This window comes from Arvicola amphibius, chromosome 13 (genome assembly GCF_903992535.2).
Source record: "Arvicola amphibius chromosome 13, mArvAmp1.2, whole genome shotgun sequence".
Lineage (NCBI taxonomy): Eukaryota > Metazoa > Chordata > Mammalia > Rodentia > Cricetidae > Arvicola > Arvicola amphibius.
The window spans coordinates 1,740,715-1,760,876 of record NC_052059.1 but is presented as its reverse complement, the minus strand read 5'-3'; the positions used below and the strand labels follow the sequence as shown (position 1 = coordinate 1,760,876).

The 20,162-nt window shown below is 41.0% G+C and overlaps 1 protein-coding gene across 1 annotated transcript in view; it reads left to right on the top strand.

The window, feature by feature from the left end:
• Window positions 1–20,162, top strand: part of Pcca (propionyl-CoA carboxylase subunit alpha) — a 293,212-nt gene that overhangs the window by 94,764 nt on the left and 178,286 nt on the right. The window contains 1 exon segment of the mRNA XM_038310358.1: window positions 11,982–12,060. Within this exon segment, the coding sequence (XP_038166286.1) occupies window positions 11,982–12,060 (79 nt within the window).

The window sequence follows — 20,162 nt, the reverse complement described above, 5'->3', positions numbered from 1 at the left end:
TTTGTTGCTTTTTCTATGTCAGTCTGACTCCCAGCAGGACCCCGGAGGTAATCACTTCTAACTATCAAGTAACTATCAAAAAGAGTGAAAATCAGCTTGTAAAGAATTATTCAAAGGGAACAAAATCAAATTGGGGCATGTCTCCCAGGGCTGTCCTTACTCTGCGGTGCTGCTGGGTTTATCTTCACACACTGTTCTTTGTTTACCGTGGTGGGGAATTGTCTGCAGGAAGTGTATTCTTTAGAAAAAATTAAATTACATTTGATTGGTTGTGTATGTGTGCTTATGTCTATGCAAGGGACAACTTTTAGGACTTGTTTCTCCTTGTACCATGTGGGTACAAGGATTGGACTTGGCTTATCAGGCTTGGAGGAAGCAACCTTACCTGCTGAGCCATCTGATGGTCCAGGGGGTAAGTTCTATTATCTCTTTATAAGTGGTTATTTTATCTTCACTGAGTTCCTTTTATAGTAGAGTTGACTCTTAGCTCTTTCGTCTTTCAGACAGTGTTTATAAAACAAGTGGTTTTTCAGTATCTGTTAATGTACTGATCATCAGTTCTTTCATTGTAGATGAAAGCTTCTTTCCCACCCAGTCCTGTAGCCATTCAGTCCCAAAGAAACAGAGGCTTATATTAATTATTAACTGTTCAGCCTATTAGCTCAGGCTTACTATTAACTAGCTCTTACAACCTAAATTAACCCATAATTCTTGTATATTTTTATCCACATGCTTAGTACCTTTTCTCAGTAAGGCATTCTCATCTTGCTCCATCTCTGTCTTTCTGGTGACTGACTCTGCCTTTCCTCTTCTAGTCTGGTTATCCCACCTATATTTCCTGCCTGGCTACTAGCCAGTCAGCTTTTTATTAAACCAATATGATTGACAAATCTTTCAGAGTACAAGAGCATTATCTCACAGCATTACAGGTCTTGTATCCTTGTGGCCATTAGGTAAGGTAAATGGAAGTATTCAGTAAGATGCAAGTATGAGGGAATGTTTTATTCAGCCTCACTTCCTACTGCTAAGCAATGAGCTTGGCTTCATGTGATTCTGAAACTCTTGTTTGGTGTCGTGTTTCGTGTTGGTCTTTGGAGCTCCTCCCGTGTTTCTGAGTGGGGCATCGGACTCTGGCTCTTTGTTTGCCTTGGTCATTCTTCCTTGACTCCTCTCCCAGTTTCCTTTTGCTGTGCTATGGCATTTAAAAAAGTAGTTCAAGTTGTTCATACAGAGGAACTAATTATCAGTGTTTAAGAGAAAAATATTTAGCTAATCTTGAAAGCCTTTATTTTCTTTATTTCATGCTGTTTAGTATTTTTTTCCACATTAATGCCTGGTTAAAGTTATACTGAAGAAATCTCTGGAAAAAGATAATTTATGTTTTCTTCCTGATCTTGTATCTGGATAATTTGGTAATTTAATCTTCAATGAAAGATACATTTGTGATCTAAGATTTAATTAAAATGCTTAAGAAAAATTATAATGTTGGATATAATGTTAAAATATTCTTTGTGAAGTCTATTAATGAATCAGATGTTTGGTGCTGGGGATAAGTTTGGAAGGAGATTCCTGTAGCTAGTACAAGGCTTTTAATGCAGCTTCTAGTGCACATACATAACACACACAATCACACTGTCTCTCTCTCACACACACACTCATTCTCTCTCTCACACACACTCTCTCACACACTCACACACTGTCTCTCACACACACACTCTCTCTCACACACACTCTCACAAACACTCACACACACACTCTCTCTCTCACACACACACACACACTCTCTCACACACACTCTCACAAACACTCACACACACACACTCTCTCACACACACCCTCTGTCTCACACACACTCACACTCTGTCTCTCTCTCGCACACACACTCACTCTCACACACACACACACTCTCTCATACACACACACACACTCTCACACACACTCACACACACTCACACACACACACTCACACACACACACTCTCTCTCACACACACTCACACACACTCACACACACACACTCTCACACACACTCACACACTCTGTCTCTCTCTCACACACACTCACACACACACACACACTCACACACACACATTCTCTCTCACACACACTCACACACACTCACACACACACACTCTCACACACACTCACACACTCTGTCTCTCTCTCACACACACTCACACACACTCACACACACACTCTCACACACTCTCACAAACACTCACACACACTCACACTCTGTCTCTCTCTCACACACACACTCACACACACACTCACACACACACTCACACACTGTCTCTCACACACACTCATACACACTCTCTCTCACACACACACACTCTCTCACACACACTCACACACTGTCTCTCTCACACACACACACACTCTCTCTCATACACACACACTCACACTCTGTCTCTCTCTCGCACACACACACACACACACACACACACACACTCTCTCACACACACCCTCTGTCTCACACACACACACACTCACACTCTGTCTCTCTCTCGCACACACACTCACTCTCACACACACACACACACTCTCTCATACACACACACACTCACACTCTGTCTCTCTCTCTCGCACACACACACACGCCTCCTCTGTTCTGGCACAGCGGTCGTGTGACTGTAGCGCGACACTCCTGTGAGATGGAGGTGTGGATTCTGTGGTCTTTCTTCTCTCTTGCCATCAGCTGGGTTACTGATATTTTCCTATGTAACTGCTCAAGTTCTGTTTGGTTTAGTGTTGCATTTGCTTTGTCTCTTTTGTTTCTTTCATTTCTTCCTCTCTTCTTCGTTCTTTCTTGCATGCCTCCCTTTCCTTCCTCTTCCTGTCTCTCTGCTGCAGAGAGACTGTGTAGCGTTCAGGTAGTAATGTGGAGACGCCTTGCGTTGGTTTGTGTTTGGAGACGTACGGTCTGTGAATATCTGCTTTAATCTATACACTCCAGTGCACCGATTTCTGGTTCCTGTTCCTGAGTTAGGTGTACCAGCTTTTATTTGCCCAAGCTGTGGGAGATAGGCCAACTAAGTCACTTTTCTGTAATGACTACTCACTTTTCTCTGACAAATTACTACTGTTCTGTATGGGTTTATTGTACTTGATAACATTTTGATTATATCTTTACATGCACAATAATGATTTATTCTTATTTAAACTAAACACACTTAAAATGTTATAATTAATACTTATTGTTAATAAATAGGTAAATTAAGCATTATCTTTAATATTAAAATTTCATTTAATATACTAGCTGTACATATTTATATCTATATTATTAATCAAAATTGTTTTATTAAAAATATAACTATATCATACATACTTATTTCTTTTAAGATTTATTTTATTATGTATCTAGTATTCTCAGTACTCTGTCTGCATGTGTGCGTGCAGGCCAGAAGAGGGCACCAGATCTCATTACAGATGGTTGTGAGCCACCATGTGGTTGCTGGGAATTGAACTCAGGACCTTTGGAAGAGCAGGCAGTGCTCTTAACCTCTGAGCCATCTCTCCAGCCCTACATAGTTATTTCTTTACATTTAAGTTAAACTAAGGAAAGACAAAAATATTCTGTGTTCACTCTTTCTTTTAATCATTTTTCTATTTGGGAAAATTCACAGTTCTTTTCTGAGGGAACAGCAGGAGTATATTTTGCCTCTATGTTCATTGTAAAATGGTTCTTTAGTTTTCTTTCTTTCTTTATGGTGTGTGTGTGTGAGAGAGGGGGGGGGGAGGGAGTGAATCTCACTCTGTAATGTAGGCTGGACTGGAGTCAGAATATAGACCAGACTGGCCTTGAACTCACAGAGATCTGTCTGCCCTTGTCTCCTGAGTACTGGGGTTGAGACCTGTGCCATTAAGCCCAGCCCAATTCTTTGTTTTATTGGAATCTGTAGTGTTCCTCCTTTCATTTTAGTTAATTTGTGTCTTCTCTTTCTTTTGGTTAATTTGACTATGAATTTGTTAATTTTATTTTTTTTTAAATACCAACTCTATTAGATTCATTCTATGTATCCATTAGTCTTCATTCCATTCATTCCTACCCTGGTCTTTGTTACTTTCTGCCTTCTACTGCTTTTGGATTCAGATTCTTGTTTTTCTAGTCCTTGAGGTGTGTCATTAGGTTAAGAGTTTATACAATTTTAATCTAAAACTCACCTGTAAATTCAGAGGAGATTTGTGGGACTTCCTCAGCTGTGCCCAAAAGGTTCCACTAAATTGTGTTTTCATTTTCATTTGATTCTAGAAACGTTTGAATGTTTCTTTCTGATTTCTTTAGTGACTCAAGGGTTTATTGCTCAGTCTTCATGAATTTGTGTGGTGTCTATAGATTTTCTTACCACTAATTTATAGTTTTATCACACTGACCTTGTAGTGCAGAGTGATGCTTCATTTGTTTTTGTTAAGTCTGCATTTGATGCTGAGAATGTGGTCTGTTTTACAGAGATTCCTTAGGCTACTGAGACAAATGTGTATCCTGTTTCTATTAGATGAAATATTCTGTATTCATCTGTTTAGCCCATTTGATCTTTGTTTGTCTATATCTGAGTTTTCTTTGTTGAGCTCTAATTTTGATGACTAGAGATGAGAGTAAGGTATTGAAGTAAGTCATTATTAATACTGTAAAAGTACCTATTTAATTTTTATGTTCGTTAGTGCTTGTTTGTGAAGTTGGGAGCCGGTGTTTGGTATATATGCATTTACAGTAGTGTCTCTTCTTGATTAAGTAATTCCTTGTATTAGTATGTGGTAACCTTCCTTCTCTATTTCTTCTGAGTTTTGATGCAAGTTTACTTTATCAGGTATCAGAGTAGCTATGCCACCTTGTTTTCAAGTTCTTTGTTGTTGTTGTTATTTTGTTTTTTTCCGAGACAGGGATTCTCTGTAGCTTTGGAGCCTTTCCTGGAACTAGTTCTTGTAGACCAGGCTGGCCTCGAACTCACAGAGATCCATCTGCCTCTGCCTCCCAAGTGCTGGGATTAAAGGCATGCACCATTGCCTGGCCTTATTTTCGAGTTGTGTGCGTTAGTGATAGAATTCTTTCCATCCTTTGACTCTTAGTCTTTGGTAGAATTTTTAGCAGTAAAGCATGTTTCTTGGAAACAAGAGAAAGCTGGATCTAGTTTTCTAGTTAGCCAGTCTGTGTCTTTTACATGATGAGAGGAGACCATTTATATTTAAAGTTTTATTGAGAGGTGTTAACTAATTACTATGATTTTGTTTGTTCTTTACTTTCTCCTCTTAGTGTTAAGGGCTTTGCTGGTTTCATAGGTTGGGTAATGGATTCTTTACAACTCTCCTTTGCTTAACTGTTCCTCCCAAGAAGTTATTCTGTCTTGTGCTCTTGTAGTTAGAACTTTTTCTTCTTTCTTTTTGCGTAGTATTCGAACCATCTTCTGCAGCATTTGCTTGGTTGCCTTCAACTGCCTCAGTGTATGCTTGTCTTGAAATGTCCCGCTTCGTTGTCAGGATTAAAAATAGCATGACTAGATAATAGCAATCTTGGTTGGTGGTTATTTATTTCTAGAGCTTCATATTTGTTGTCCAGTCCATTTCTGGCATTGAAGGTTACTACTGAGAGAACTAAGGCTACTTTGTGTTCTTGCCAAAATTTGCCCCTTTAAAACTTGTAATATTGTTTCTTTGTTTTATATTTTGGAATTGTGTATAGTATGTTGTAGAAAGGTTCGTTGGTTGTGTTCATTTGGAGTACTAGGTGGCTCTTACATTTGAATGTTGACAGGCTTTCACTGTATAGCTCTGGCTGGTCTGGATCTCATCACGTAGACTAGGCTGCCCTTAAACTCACAGATATCTACCTGTTTCTGCCTCCCTAATCCTGAGTTTAATGGTGTCTTCTACCATGCTCAGATGAATGTCTAATATTTTTCTTCTGTTATTTCATAATTTAGTGTTTATATCAGCCCTTCTTTTATCATGTGGATGTTCAGGTCTGTGCTTCTGATAAGTTCTTGGATATAATGAATATATTCATTTATTTTGTTTTTCTTATTTATTTAGCATTTTGTCAGTCTTATCTTCTATTCCTGATATTTTTCTTCTGTTTAGTTTTGTTTATTGGTAATAGCGTTTACCCACAGTCCTCTTTTAAAAATTATTCATTTAAATTTTAATTTCATAATATATGGTGTTTTAGTTTCTGCAAATATCATAGTTTCCCTGTTAAAGTTTTCTTCTATGTTACCGAATTAAAAACAAATAAATAAACTATACTTCTGTCTTAGTTAGGGTTTTATTGCTGTGAAGAGACACCATGACCATAGCAACTCTTATAAAGGAAAACATTTAACAGGGGCTGGCTTACAGTTCAGAGATTTTGTCCATTATCATCATGGCAGGAAGCACAGTGGCGTACAGGCACACGTAGTGTTGGAGAGGGAGCAGAGAGTTCTATATCTGGATTATACTCAGCAGAAAGGGATAGAGCGCCACTGGATCTGGCTTGTGCTTCTGAAACCCCGAAGCCTATCCCCACTGACACACCTAATCCTTTGAGATGGTGCAACTCCCTGTGAGCCTGTGGGGGCCGTTTTCATTCCGACACTAAGGCTGCTGATTTCACTTTGCTGACTTTTCCTCTGTGCTGCTGCCTTCCTAGGTCCACGTGTAATTCGTCTGCTCGTTTTCTGTCCTCTGTGGTATCGCTGGCCATTTTTACAAGATGACGTGTGAAAACTCTGTCTACTGTGTTCCTGTTCCTGTGCCTTTCAGTTTGGTAGTTTGGGCCAGTCATGTGCCTTGCTTCTCATGCCTCCTTAATTTCTATATTGGGTGTTTGGTTCACTGTTTTGGTTTTAGGGGGAATCTCCTTAAAGCCGCCTGCTCTTTTTGGCTTAGTTTTTGCTTTCCAAGACAGGGTCTATCTGTGTATTCCTGACTTTGCCAACCAGGCTGACCTTGAAATGGTGGGTAATCTTTGCTTCCCTTCCCTGATGCTGAGGTCATAAGCTCATGTTCCACACCCACAGAACAGATTACTTTTGAAGGCTCAATTCTTAGTTTACTTTTAAAAGTGGCACGTTTCCTATTTGTGTCAGTGAGCTGTGCAGCTGACACAGGCTTCTCTTTACTTCTCTGCATGGCACAATTCCTTTTTGCTCTTTGCTTGGTATTGCTTCATTTCCTTCATGAATTTACAGTATACGTTCTCCACTATTCTCTTTAGGATAAAATTCCCATTTTCTTATTCTAACTCTGGCTCACATGGCAGCAGCCTCGAGATTGTGGTCTTACCTACAGGTTCAATTCATGGTCAAATAAGGAGATTTATTGTAGTACCTTATACACCAGGGCCTGGGTAGGCCAGCAATGGCTATCTCATGCTGGAAAAGCGGAGAACACATGTGTGCTGGCTGCCTCGTAGTCCAAATTTGGTACTGAAGTCCTGGAGCTCCCTGAAGAGTGGCTGGTAATTCCACACTGGACAGTCAAAGAACCTGGATCTGGTATCAGTGGGGGCATGATCAGCGGTCACAGACTCATGCAGGACAAGGACCTGTAGGCTTCTCTCTGGAGTGCGCTTCCCACCTAAGGCAGTGCTTCTTCCTCACAGACAGCCCGAAAGGTGTGTCTTAGCCTGCTTCTAAATCTGTCAAGTTGGCAGTGAAGATCAAGTATTAGTCTTCAAAAATGTCACAAAGAACATCCCTTCCCCCACAGCAAAAATTAACTAACTCTTAAGAATGGGCAGATTAGCTGTTTTATGTTAAATGAACATAAAACAGTCTGCAAAATGTAGCACCTAAGACTCAATTTCACTGTAATTCTAACACAAGACTTTCACCAGGGCATTTCCTTCCTGTCTGGATCTTTTTTGTTAAGGCTTTTGTTTTCTCCCCTGAGCTCCATTGTCCTTTATCAGGCTCCATTCTAGAGACCTCCCCTCCCTGCAGTATCTTTCTTTTCTTTTCCCTTTGAACCTTTCTTTAGGAAACAAAGCCCTTTGCGGGTTTCCCAGCTGTTTTAGAAGATGGCCTTCCCCCCCACCAGTCTTATTTCATTGGTGAGATTACTGCTCAGTACTGCTAAATTTGGAACCAGACATTTCCCAAGAAATATTTTGCTTTTGTCTTCTTTTTCCTTTCCTTTCTCCATTAGTTTTTATAGCCTATGGTAATTCAGTATAAGAAACTAAAGTTAAAACTTTATGTAATTTAGAAATGAATTACAAATATCTTATCATCTAGGTATTTTATCAGTTTTTAAGTTGTCTGGTTTTGCCCCCACCCCCCATTTCTCCCATTTGCTGGGAGAGTCTGATTATTTAACTTGTCCTATGTGGGTAAACATTTTATTTTCAGCTGCCCAAGAAAGGTGGTTCTTTGTGTAGTTAGCACCTGTACCTGAAGGGAAAGCTTCAAAGCTCTAGACCTTTCCTTATCTCTTGCTTCCAACACGTGGTGACTCAAACTCTAGAACAAACAAGTCTTTGTCCTTCTCTTTTGTGACTGGCCACATCCAAATCCCAGCTGTCTGTCACTAGGGCTTCTACAAAGACCTTCCAATCAGGAGTCCAGTGCTGCTGCAAAGCCCCTGGAGTGGTCTTAGATAGCACTGCCAGCTGACTTCCTTCCCATACAGAGCTCTATAGCTGACCTTCTATGAGGACTCCTTCATTGCCTTTGCCCAGGCTCAACTCTTAGCATTTAAATTCACTTACCATATCCATTGGTTTAGGGAAGTCCTAAATGAAGAAAAGAAGAAAACAGGCTACTCCGAGTGGCATGCTTCTCTATTGTCATGTGTCCCTGAGTGCGCATGGCTCACGTAGACACTGTGTAGATTTCTGCTGTGAAGTTTCATTTACCCACAATTGTGCAGAGAGGAAATAAGGACTAGGGGCTGTGCTGCAGCTGCAGTGTTTGGGAGCTTCCTGGTGTCTGTCCCAGATGCGTCCAGTGGAGTCTGCAAAGATGAGAACAAGGAGGGGCACCGTGTGTGGGATCCCAGAACCAGGATGGTGGGTAGACTGAGGCTGGCCCGAGGGATGTAGGGAGTTCTAAGTCAGCATGGCTACATAGTCAGATCCTGTCTCAGAAAGCAAGCAAGCAAGCAAACCCAAAAGAGTGTTGTTGTTGTTGTTGGTGGTGTGTGTGTATGTGTCTGCCTGTCTGTCTGTGTCTGTTTCTGTGTGTCTCTGTGAAACAAGCATGCCTGTATATTTAAAAATGTTAAGTTAGAAGTGACCTCTTAGTATCAGAAGGGAGACTGCCTCCTTTACTGCCTCAGAAACTTTGTGTATGTTGTGATGAGGAAGGTGGTTTTGTTTCAAACAAATGTCAACTGAAGGATATAAAATTAAACAGATACATTACAGACAAAAGCCAAACCCAGGAAGGAGTTCTTTACTGGATTAGGAAATAAGAGAGTGTTTATGGAAGCTGAATGTCTTGACTACGTAACAGAGAGTTGGCAATGACCATCATTCTTCTTGGTAATTCCTAATTTTTTTCAGTAATAATTGACTTTCATTAAATTCATTTTTCTTCTTCTTCTCCTCCTCACCCCCCTCCTCCTCCTCTTCTTCCTCCTCCTCTGCCTCCTCTTCCTCTTCCTCTTCCTTCTTCTTCCCACTTCTAGCTCTAGGCATTGAATAACTTAACTTGGCTGGAATGGCTGGGCGCACTGAGATGACGGAGAGGAGCTGGGCTGTTTTGTTTTTTTATCATCTTATGGAATGTTTTTTTATGGGATGATGCCACCTAATATATAGTGACTTATCTAGCACCACAAATTGAGTGCAAGACCCTTATATTATTTCAGAGCGTAGCCCAGAGTTAATGTCACCAACTTCTGCCAGTTTCCCCTTTCCTTTCCACAGTTTTTCCCCAAATTTAATTAATTTTATTTGTGTGTGTGCTTGTGTGAATTTATGTGTGCCATATGTGTGCAAGAGACTTTGGAGACTGGAAGAGGGCGTTGGATTCCCTGGAACTGGAGTTGCGATATTTGTGTAGCCTAATGTAGATTCTGGGAATGGAACCCGGGTCTTCTCAGAAGCCACATTTTCTCAACAGCGGAGGTGGCTCTGCAGCTTCTCCCAATCTTTTCATATTCAACTTTTTATGTTTTTATCAAAGACTCTTGACTTCCTGGGTTGCAGGTATTCATAGATCTAACCAGAGAAATCTTTGGATAAGAATGACTTCTCCATCTTATTTTCAAACTCACAAATGAATGTGTAGTTGAGGATCAGTAGTTAACGGCTGAGAAGCCTGCAGATTTCAGTCTTCAGGGACGTGAAATGGAGGAGGGGTGGAAGGAGAATGCTCCCTCACCTCAGGTTTCCTGTTTCGAGAAAGATAAGTGTAGATGGAACTGGTAATCGTGCCTTTTGGGGGAGTTGACGGGTCATTGTCTATGAAAAGACCTTAAGTTGTTGCAGATAGGATTTCGTAGGCATGCCAGGTTTGAGTTGTTACATCACACTTTTTTACTTCTCCAAAGTAGACTTACATTTTTAAAATTTTTTTCTTCGTAGATACTCATGGTGGCTGTAGCACTGAATGAGACAAGTGCTGGCCTCCCTGTTTGCCTATTGTGAGAGTGACCACCATGCATGATCCCAGGCAGGGTCCAGCATGCAAACACGCAAAGTCTTCTTCACTGGCCACCTGTGCCCCTGCTGTAGTCTATACTTCCGCTAAATTGCTTCTGCCATTTCATGAAACTTCCCTTGTGCCCATGCCTATGTTCTGTTTCTGTAGCTCTTACTCCAGAGCATTCTAAGATTGCGGTGTTTCACTGTGTCGCCTGGTGGCCCTTCTGTAGCACTGCCCCCCTTTCCCTGCCTTCCTCCGGTCCTTTGCTCTTTAGGTTCCCAAGGATGAAATTATCTGGGCCCTGTGCTTTTTCCGTCTTGGATTACAAGGCCCCCAGTGCACTGCACTTGTGCTGTTTGCAAACTGCTGCCCCACATAAGCAGAGCAAAGATATTTTAACAGGTTTAACTATGAAATATTGAAGAAGCAAGTGCCACTTTAACTAAACCAATGGTGCTGTTTTGTGTGTTGGGGTCAAAGGTCTGTGACATTTGGTCCCTTTCTTCCTTTTCCTGTAAGGGTCCTACAGCTAGAGTTGAATGCTGTAGCAGAATCACAGGCCAGGAATGGCTCCCTGACTGCTTCTTTCCTGAGGAAAGACAGTAACAGATGGAACTACTTGTGTGACTATTTCCACGGAGTTTCCAGAGAATCTTTAAAGAAGGAGACTGACTTTCTTTTGTTTGTTTATTTTTATTTTGAGACAGGATCTGACTACATATCCCTGGGTTGTCCTGGAACTCACTCTGTAGACCAGGCTGGCCTTGAACTTACAGAGATCCACCTGCCTCTGCCTCCCTGCAGAGACTGACTTTTACCTGCATAGTGCAAAAGATTGTGGAATGTATGGAAGTGCAGTAGTAGTGTCTGTCTGCATTGTTAGCATGAATGCTGGCTCCTCTGCCTTCCCCCTCAGCACCATCCTGCCAATTATGCTGATAGCTGCTGCAGGCGTTCTCTGTGACCTCCATGTGGAAATACCCATGGTATTTGTATATGAAAGAGAAATCAATTTGTTATGCATGCAGGTGGCAGAATCACAAATTGTACGTGCACACGTGCACATGTGTGCGTGTTATGTAAACCACTTTTAATCATTGGCTAGTTCATATTCTATTTCTGATTTTGGAATTGTCTGCCAAGTAATTTGATTTTTTTTGTTTTGTTTGTTTGTTTGGCTTTTATTTTATTACTTGGGAAGTATATTTATTGATACAACTACTATTCTTTTAAAATGCTCATTCATTTAGATAGTAAGGTCATTTCATTGGTAGTCTTTCTGTAACTCCGAAGAAAGGAACTTTTAAATAAATTATTGTCGTCTGTGTTACGGAACATGTGGTCAGTTGTCATGTTCATACATCCACATGATCAAAGGCTGAGCATCTGTCTCCTTCTTCCCCGCTGTTAGGCTACCCTGTGATGATCAAGGCCTCAGCAGGTGGCGGTGGGAAAGGCATGCGCATCGCTTGGGATGACGAAGAGACCAGGTGAGAGGCTGCCCGAAGTACACTTTTGATGAAAATTGCAGTTACCAGAGTTTTATTAAACTGACAGGTAAACAGAAACCCAGCGCACATGGAGTGATTACAGTGACCATCTAATCTTTGCCTCTGGGGCGGGAGAGAATTTGATGCTGTGCAGAAGTCTTCCTTCTGCATATTTGAAGATGATTATCCTATTACAGAAAGGTTTTTAAAAGAAAACTATATAGCTCAACAAAAACAATTTAAAAAATAAAAAGACCACAGCCGTCTGTGGGTGTCAGCACTGAATGCACTCAGCGAGCTACCAAGGTGAAGTGGCGTGATGTGAGGAGTGGGCTGTGCTGAGGAGGCCTTAGGAGCAGATGAAGGGGAAAAATTGGGACAGATATTGTGCTCTATGTTATATGTGTGTGAACTTATCAAGAATAAAAGTAATTTAATATTAATAAAAATTTTTATTTTACATTGGTAAAGGGTTTTGTTTTTATGATTTTTTTTTTAAATTTAGAGTTCTTTTGTTTTCTTTTCAGAAATCACTAACATCTGGCCTTATAATATACAGTACTGTCTAGAGATTTAAACCAAGTTTATTTAATCCCAATGTATAATTATTTTCATAATTTTTTAATGTGGAGGATACTGTTTTATCTCTGAGTTTAAAATTGCTATATATCTTTTATATATAATGCATTCTGTTATAAATTTACTACTTATATTTTTACTAACTTCAGAAGTAAAAACAGCCGTGTTATATAATAAAGATTTGATTCTCCAAACGCACAGTTGGTTGCGTCTTTTCGTGCATCTTCCCGGCAGCTGGGACATCTTCCGCTGTGGCGTTTTCCATCTCTGTCACTTGAGCTTGTTCTTTGATAAGTCCTTTGCTGAAGAGTTCCTGGAGGGTTATCCTGTCAGAGAACCCCAGTCTCCAAGGCTCAGCGATCACAGATGGGGCAGTAAGCTCTGGTGGGGAACTCCCTTTGTGTAAATACACAGTGTCATCAGGCTGGCTAGGCTGCTGAGCTCACCCTAAACTTGGCCATTGCAGCGTCTCCCTTTGGACCTTGCCCACAAACTTCTTCTCCAGGGCATTGTCATTCTTGACCATTTTTTTTTCTTGTCATCCTTACAGAGGTAAATAAATTTTTAGGAAAAATAATGTATCAGTGACATGAACAACAGGCAGAAAGAGGTTGACTAATGCAGCCAAATCTAAAACCAAGGGAGGCTAGAGAGGGGCTTGGTCACTAATGACCTTGTCATGCAATCATGAGGGTCTGAGTCGAGAGAGTATCTAGCCATGTGTTAGTTACTTTCTGTTGTCAGGATAAAATGCCACGGCCCAAAATTACTTATCAAAGAAAGTGTTTATTTTTGTGTATGGTTTCAGAGGGAGGATCCATTATGATAAAATTCAAGGGAAATTTGTGAATGTAGATGAATAGAGCATGCACATTATTTTATTATTATCAACCTGAAATTTAGCATTTCCTATAGTATGACAAATTAAAGTAAAATGATATTTATGGAACTTCCCATCATTAAAAACCATATGTATCATTTTACTACATTATGATGTGATAGTTGTTAGGTTATGTGAGTGATTAGGTTCATTGGAGCCACTGTGACTTATTGTTTTAAAGATAATTTTTTAATTTATATGCATGTGTGTGAGTTTGCGTACAACACGTGCCTACAGGAACCTGTGGAGGCTAGGAACTCTATCACATCCCCTGGAAATGGAGTTACTAATGATTATGTGTATTTGGAGGCTGTTTGTTCGTTCCTGGCCGCCCAGACCAGAAATAATCACTCAGAAACTATGTTAATTAAACCACTGCTTGGCCAATCACTTAGGCGTATTGCTAGTTAGCTCTTATATATCTTAAATTAACCCATTTCTATTATCTGTGTATTGCCACGTGGCTGTGGCCTACCAGTAAAATTCCATCCAGTGTCCAGTGTCTGTCTCCTGTGGTGGCTCCATGGCGTCTCTCTGACTTTGCCTTCTTTTTCCCAGCATTCAGTTTAGTTTTTCTGCCTAGATAATGTTCTACCCTGCTATAGGCCCAAGAAGCTTCTTTTTTAAAAAAGATTTATTTATTTATTATGTATACAACATTCTGCCTCGATGTATGCCCACACGCCAGAGGAGGGCGCCAGATCTCAGTCCAGATGGTTGTGAGCCACCATGTGGTTGCTGGGAATTGAACTCAGGACCTCTGGAAGAGCAGCCAGTGCTCTTAACCTCTGAGCCATCTCTCCAGCCCCCCAAGAAGCTTCTTTATTCATTAACTAATAAAAGCAACACATATCTAGAAGGACCTCCCACACCAATTATGAGCTTCCTGACAGGAATTCTGGGAGCCAAACCCAGGTGTTCTATAAGAGCAGTAGGTGCTCTTCTAAGCTATCTCCAGTCCCAGGAACTTATTATTTAATAGGGAACCATGTATGCTACATCTTAAACATTTCAAAGAATATTCTGATGTTTATCTTTCATCATATGCAGTACTATTTACTTAAAAATTTACTTGTATTTTTGTTGTTGTTGTTGTTTGCAGCAATAGGGATCAAACCTAGTGAACTTCTCAAAGTAGGATTGCTCACTACCTTTGAACCACACTCCCAATCCACTTGCTATATTTTTATAAGAAGAAGTTTTACTCAGGATGATACTAGATTCTTAAGTTCAAATGATTCTTCTGCTCTGACTTCCTGACCAGCTGAATTGCAGAGTGTGTCACTGTGTTCAGGGATGCCATATGTTTTCTAGACCATATGTGCTGCGTCATCTGCCAAGGGACCCGTGGCTTAAGCACTGTTGGGAAGGCCTGCTCCAATGTGAGGAGCCGAACCATGAATAAATAACAGAACGTGTACATATAGTATTGCGGATGATGAGACTAGAAGAATATTGGAGAGGAGAGATCTCACGTGAAAACAGGAAGGTCAGGATTGGAAGCTGCTTGGAGAGTTAGAGGCCAGTGTGGGCTCCATGAGACTCTGTCTTGTAAAACCCAGAATGAGTGGATAGCAGGAGTTGCGTCAGAGTGGTCTTGGGTGGGGTAGAGCTACATCATGAGGTTTTAAAGAGTTTGTTTGGAGGTTGTAGCAGGGGACTGCAGTAGCAACTCATTTATGAAGGACAGTCATTGGTGACAGTCATCCTTTTTGACCAAGTGTATAGTTTTGAGAGGGTTGCATGTGGAGAGGTGAGGGAGAGAGGGGACATTTGCTTATGTCAGCTGCATCAGCTGGTGGTCAATAGGGTGACAGACATCACAGCTAGGTTTTCCTTTCATCCTACATAGGCTCTCGTGGGCATTCCTTGTGATATCAGGAAGGATTAGAAGGGTCACAGTAGAAAATCATGGAACTCTAACAAATCTTGACATTATGCTTTTTAATTACAAAATATTCAAAGATATGTAAAACAATGTGATAACCTCATGTATGTATCACCCAGGCTAGTCAGTAATCAAGACTTTGGGTGGACTGGGGCAACGGATGGTCTGGTAGGTAAGGGTGCTTGTGCAAGCATGAAGAGTGAGATTCAAATCCCCACTACTCGTGTAAAAAGCCAAGTGTGGTTGTATATACCTACCATCCTAATAATTATTAGGGCGGAGACTGGAGGATTGCTTGGATCTGGTGGCCATCAGCCTAAATCCAGGTGCAGGGAGAGAACTTGTCACAAGGGAGTAATGCAGACAGATGATAAAACAGAGCAGTCAATGTCCTCCTCTGGCCTCCAGGCACATGCAGACACTTGTGAACACACACACACACACACACACACACACACACAGAATAAATTACTCAAGAGAAGACTTTCTCACATAGGTTTGATACAGCTCACTCTGGCTGTGCTCTTCTTGGGTTGAAAGTAGATGGGCAGTCTCACAATGTGGAGCCAGGAAGCCAGTGAGGAGTTGGCTGCAATGACTGTGTTGGAAAACAGGGCTGGAGGCTTTCCCTTGTGTGATAGGGTGGAGGTGGTGAGAAATTGAAGCCAGCTGTGCACACTTGTGCCTTTATCCCCAGTATCTGGGACTCCGAGCAAAGAGTCTCTACAGATTTGAGGTTGGCTTGGGCTACATAATGAATCTGAGGCCAGCATGAGCTAAAAAGTAACTAGCCCTGTCTCAAACAACACAAAACAAGAGAGCTGCTAACTGATGGGATGCAGAGTGGGGTTGGTAGAAGACGTGTAGGCACTGGTGTAGAGTTATTTTCTCACCTTTCAGGTTTGGTTTTAGTGTTTGTGTAAATTAAGTGCACACAGCACAACTCTGCTTTATGGAGAATTCTTGGGAAATGCTGAAAGGCAAAGGTCCCAGTGAGAGACCAGGCGTTAGAACAGGTGTGGGCTTCTGTCTTCAGGTGAGTGGGAACAGAAGGGATGGCTCAGTGGCTACGGACACTAGCTTCTATTGCAGGGGACCTGGGTTTGGCTCCCAGCATACACAATTAGACCAGTTATTTCAAAGCCAAGTGGAAGTCTCCTTCCTGACTCAGTCTCAGACATCCCACTCTCCTATACTGTGATCTATTGATGATCAGGGGCCCATGCTTCTGAAGTCCAGCACAGGGTGTGACCGTGACTGCACTTCGTTTCTAGGAAGGGGCGAGACAGGATACCACTGGAGACACACTGTGTCATCTCTGCACAGAAGGTTTGCTACGGACTGTTTCATTACAGGAAGGGTGGGAAAGAATGCTGGTGACAGCTGAGTTTGGTGAGAGAGGTGTGCTTTGGAGCCTGGATTTGTCTCATTGGTTGCCCCTTTTGTATTACACTATGTAGCCTCTTCAGTGGAAGTCTAGCACTTTTTAAAAACAGGGTCTCACTGTGTAGCCCTGATTGGCCTAGAACTCGCTATGGAGACCAGGCCTATTCCAAATTTGGAATGGTTTGTCTCTGCCTCTAGGGTGCTGGAATTAAAGGTGTCTACCACCGCTTTAGGCAACTTAATTTTTTAAAAGATAGCTCTCAGGGCTTCATATTTTCTATCAGGCATTTCTCCAGGTGACTCTGGCTGAGTGTCATATTCTTTTATGGGGTGTCTTGGCAGTGGGTTTTGATGCCCTGTCTCTGAGTTTGAGTTTAGAGTTTAGTGTTCAGAAGTCACTGTATCTGTTCTTGTGACATCCTCTGGTAGGTCTGTTAGTCCTTTCTAGTCAGGTAAGTGATATACAGACTAAAAATATGCTTCTGTGGTTAGTAAGAATAGATCACTTTCTACCTAGAAATGCTGTCTTCCACATGGTGAGTGGGCCCTCCCTGTAGTCTTCTGCAAGTGAGCAGAAGTTTGACACTGGCTGCAATGATGGCTACTTTTGTTTAAAAAGCTGTTCCACATCCTCTGAAAACAAGGAACCAAACACAAACACAAAAATCTAGAGGAATTCAGAGAATGGTCCCGTGACCCTAGACAGTCTCTCGTGGTACACTTTAAAACCACTGCATACTTGTCTGTCTCCTCTCCTGTCTTCCTTCTGAAGAAGAAACTTCTTTTTGCATAACCTACAAATATTTTCTATTCTTTGGATACAAGTACAAAAATATGTATCAGGTACCTTGCTTGACAAGTGATAATTATTTTTTGAATTAATAAACGAAAGGAAAGAAGGGTTGTGTTTGGTGTTGGTTGGTTGCTGGTGTAGAACCCAGAACTTTGCATATGCCCAGCTCCTACGCTGAGCTAAACGTTCAACTCAAAGGATGTTTTCAACACAGCTTTGCTTTAGTTCCAAAATACACTTGTGATGATTTCAAACTCTGTGTTTTATTTTGATGGTTTTGATGTTTTACTTTTGATGTTCTTGGCTTAAAAGTAAAATGAAGGATTTTTGTCATTACAGTAGCGGCAAACTGTAAAGTGTTACACTATTCTCTTTATGAATTATAGTATCTATTCCATCTAATAAAACTTTGTATGGTACTGAAAACAACAATTTATTGTACTTCCAGTTTCTTTTCTGCCCACGTCTGAACATAATTTTCCTAAATCAAAGATACAAGGGAAGACTAAGAAAGCTTAAGACCTTTTCTCTGAGGGGGCAGAAATGGGAAATGTCCCCCAGGTCTGGAAATGTGTCTTCTAGTTCCCTTCTGTGCTATGCATTTCAAGTGCAGACATAAGCACATCAGATAATTACATTTATCACTAGTAGATGTACTGTTTTTACACTAAAGAGTTAGAAGAGACTGACTTTAATGTTTTATGTCCAATGCAAGTATTTAATATGAAGACAGACTTGGTTAGAAGTAAAGGTAAGTGCATTTTATATCCCAAATATATAAGTGAATGAACAAAAATTTTCAGTTACTTTTAGACAAGTTTGAGATGTTTTTTCCTTTGAAATTGTTTACATTTACTTATTTACTTTTGTGTGTGTGTCTGAGAATGTGCACATGCTGTGGTGCATATGTGGAGGTCACAGATCAACTTGTGCGCATCTGCCCTGTGGGTACAAGGGATCAAATTTAGGTTATTGGTCTTGGTGACAAGTATCCTTACCAGCTGAGCTATCTCACTGAATCTGAAGTCTAAAATCTATTCTGTCTGTCTGTCCGTCCGTCCGTCCGTCCGTCCGTCCGTCCGTCTATCTATCTGTCTGTCTAACTATTATTTTAAGAAAAGGCCTAACTATGTTGCACTGCCTAGCCCAGAATTCACTATGCAGGCCAGGCTGGCCATGAACTCAGAGAGATCTACTAGCCTCTGCCTCCTGAGTGCTGGGTTAAAGGTGTGCACCACTATGGCTGCCTAAGTTTGAGTATTAATGAACTGGCCAAACAACCCCATTTTATGTATGTATGTATGTATGTATGTATGTATGTATGTATGTATGTATCTCTCTATCATGTTACATTTTTTTTAGAGATTTATTTATTATGTATACAGGGTTCTGCCTGCATGTATGCTTGCAGGCCAGAAGAGGGCACCAGACCTCATTACAGATGGTTGTGAGCCACTATGTGGGTGCTGGGAATTGAACTCAGGACCTCTGGAAGAGCATCCAGTGCTCTTAACCACTGAGCCATCTGTCTAGCCCTCATGTTACATTTTTAAGATTTATTTTACATACCAGTTACAGTTTCTCTTTGCTTCTTTCCCCCATAATGGCCACCTATCAAGATATCTCTTTCATTGCTCTCTCTCTCTCTCTCTGTCCCTCCCGATCCCTCATGTTCTCATCCCCCATCCCAACCCCTGTCCTCCCACCCCCCCAGTTTACCCAGGAGATCTCATCTATTTCCTCTTCCCAAGGTGATCCATGTGTCCCTCTTAGGGCCCTCCTCATTGCCTAGCTTCTCTGGGGCTATGGATTGTAAGCCTGGTTATTCTGTGCTTTATTTTACATCTAGTATCCACTTATGAGTGAGTACATTCTGTGTTTGTCTATCTGTGTCTGAGTTACCTCACTCAGGATGTATTTTTCTAGTTCCATTTGCCTGCAAATTTCATGATGTCATTGTTTTTTACTGCTGAGTAATACTCCATTGTGTAAATGCACCACATTTTCTTTACCCATTCCTAAGTTGAGGGGAACCTTAGGTTGTTTTCAGGTTCTGGCTATTATGAATAATGCTGCTATAAACATAGTTGACCAAGTGTCCTTGTGGTATGATTGGGCATACCCAAGAGTGGTATTGCTGGATCTTGAGGTAAATTAATTCCCAATTTTCTGAGAAACCGCCATACTGATTTCCAGAGCGGCTGTACAAGATTGCACTCACACCAGCAGTGGAGTGTTCCCCTTACTCCACACCCTCTTCAACATAGGCTGTTATTACAATTTTTGATTTTTAGTCATTCTGATAGGTTTGCACTGGTATCTCAGAATCATTTTGATTTGCATTTTCATGATAGATAAGGATGTTGAACAGTTCTTTAAGTGTATCATGGTCATTTGAGATTATTCTTTCAAGAATTCTGTTTAAATCTGTACCCCGTTTTAAATTGGATTATTGGGTATTTTGATGTCTAGCTTTTTGAGTTCTTTATATATTTTGGAGATTAGCCCTCTCTCAGATGTGAGGTTGGTAAAGATCTTTTTCCATTCTGTAGGCTGTCATTTTGTCTTATTGACAA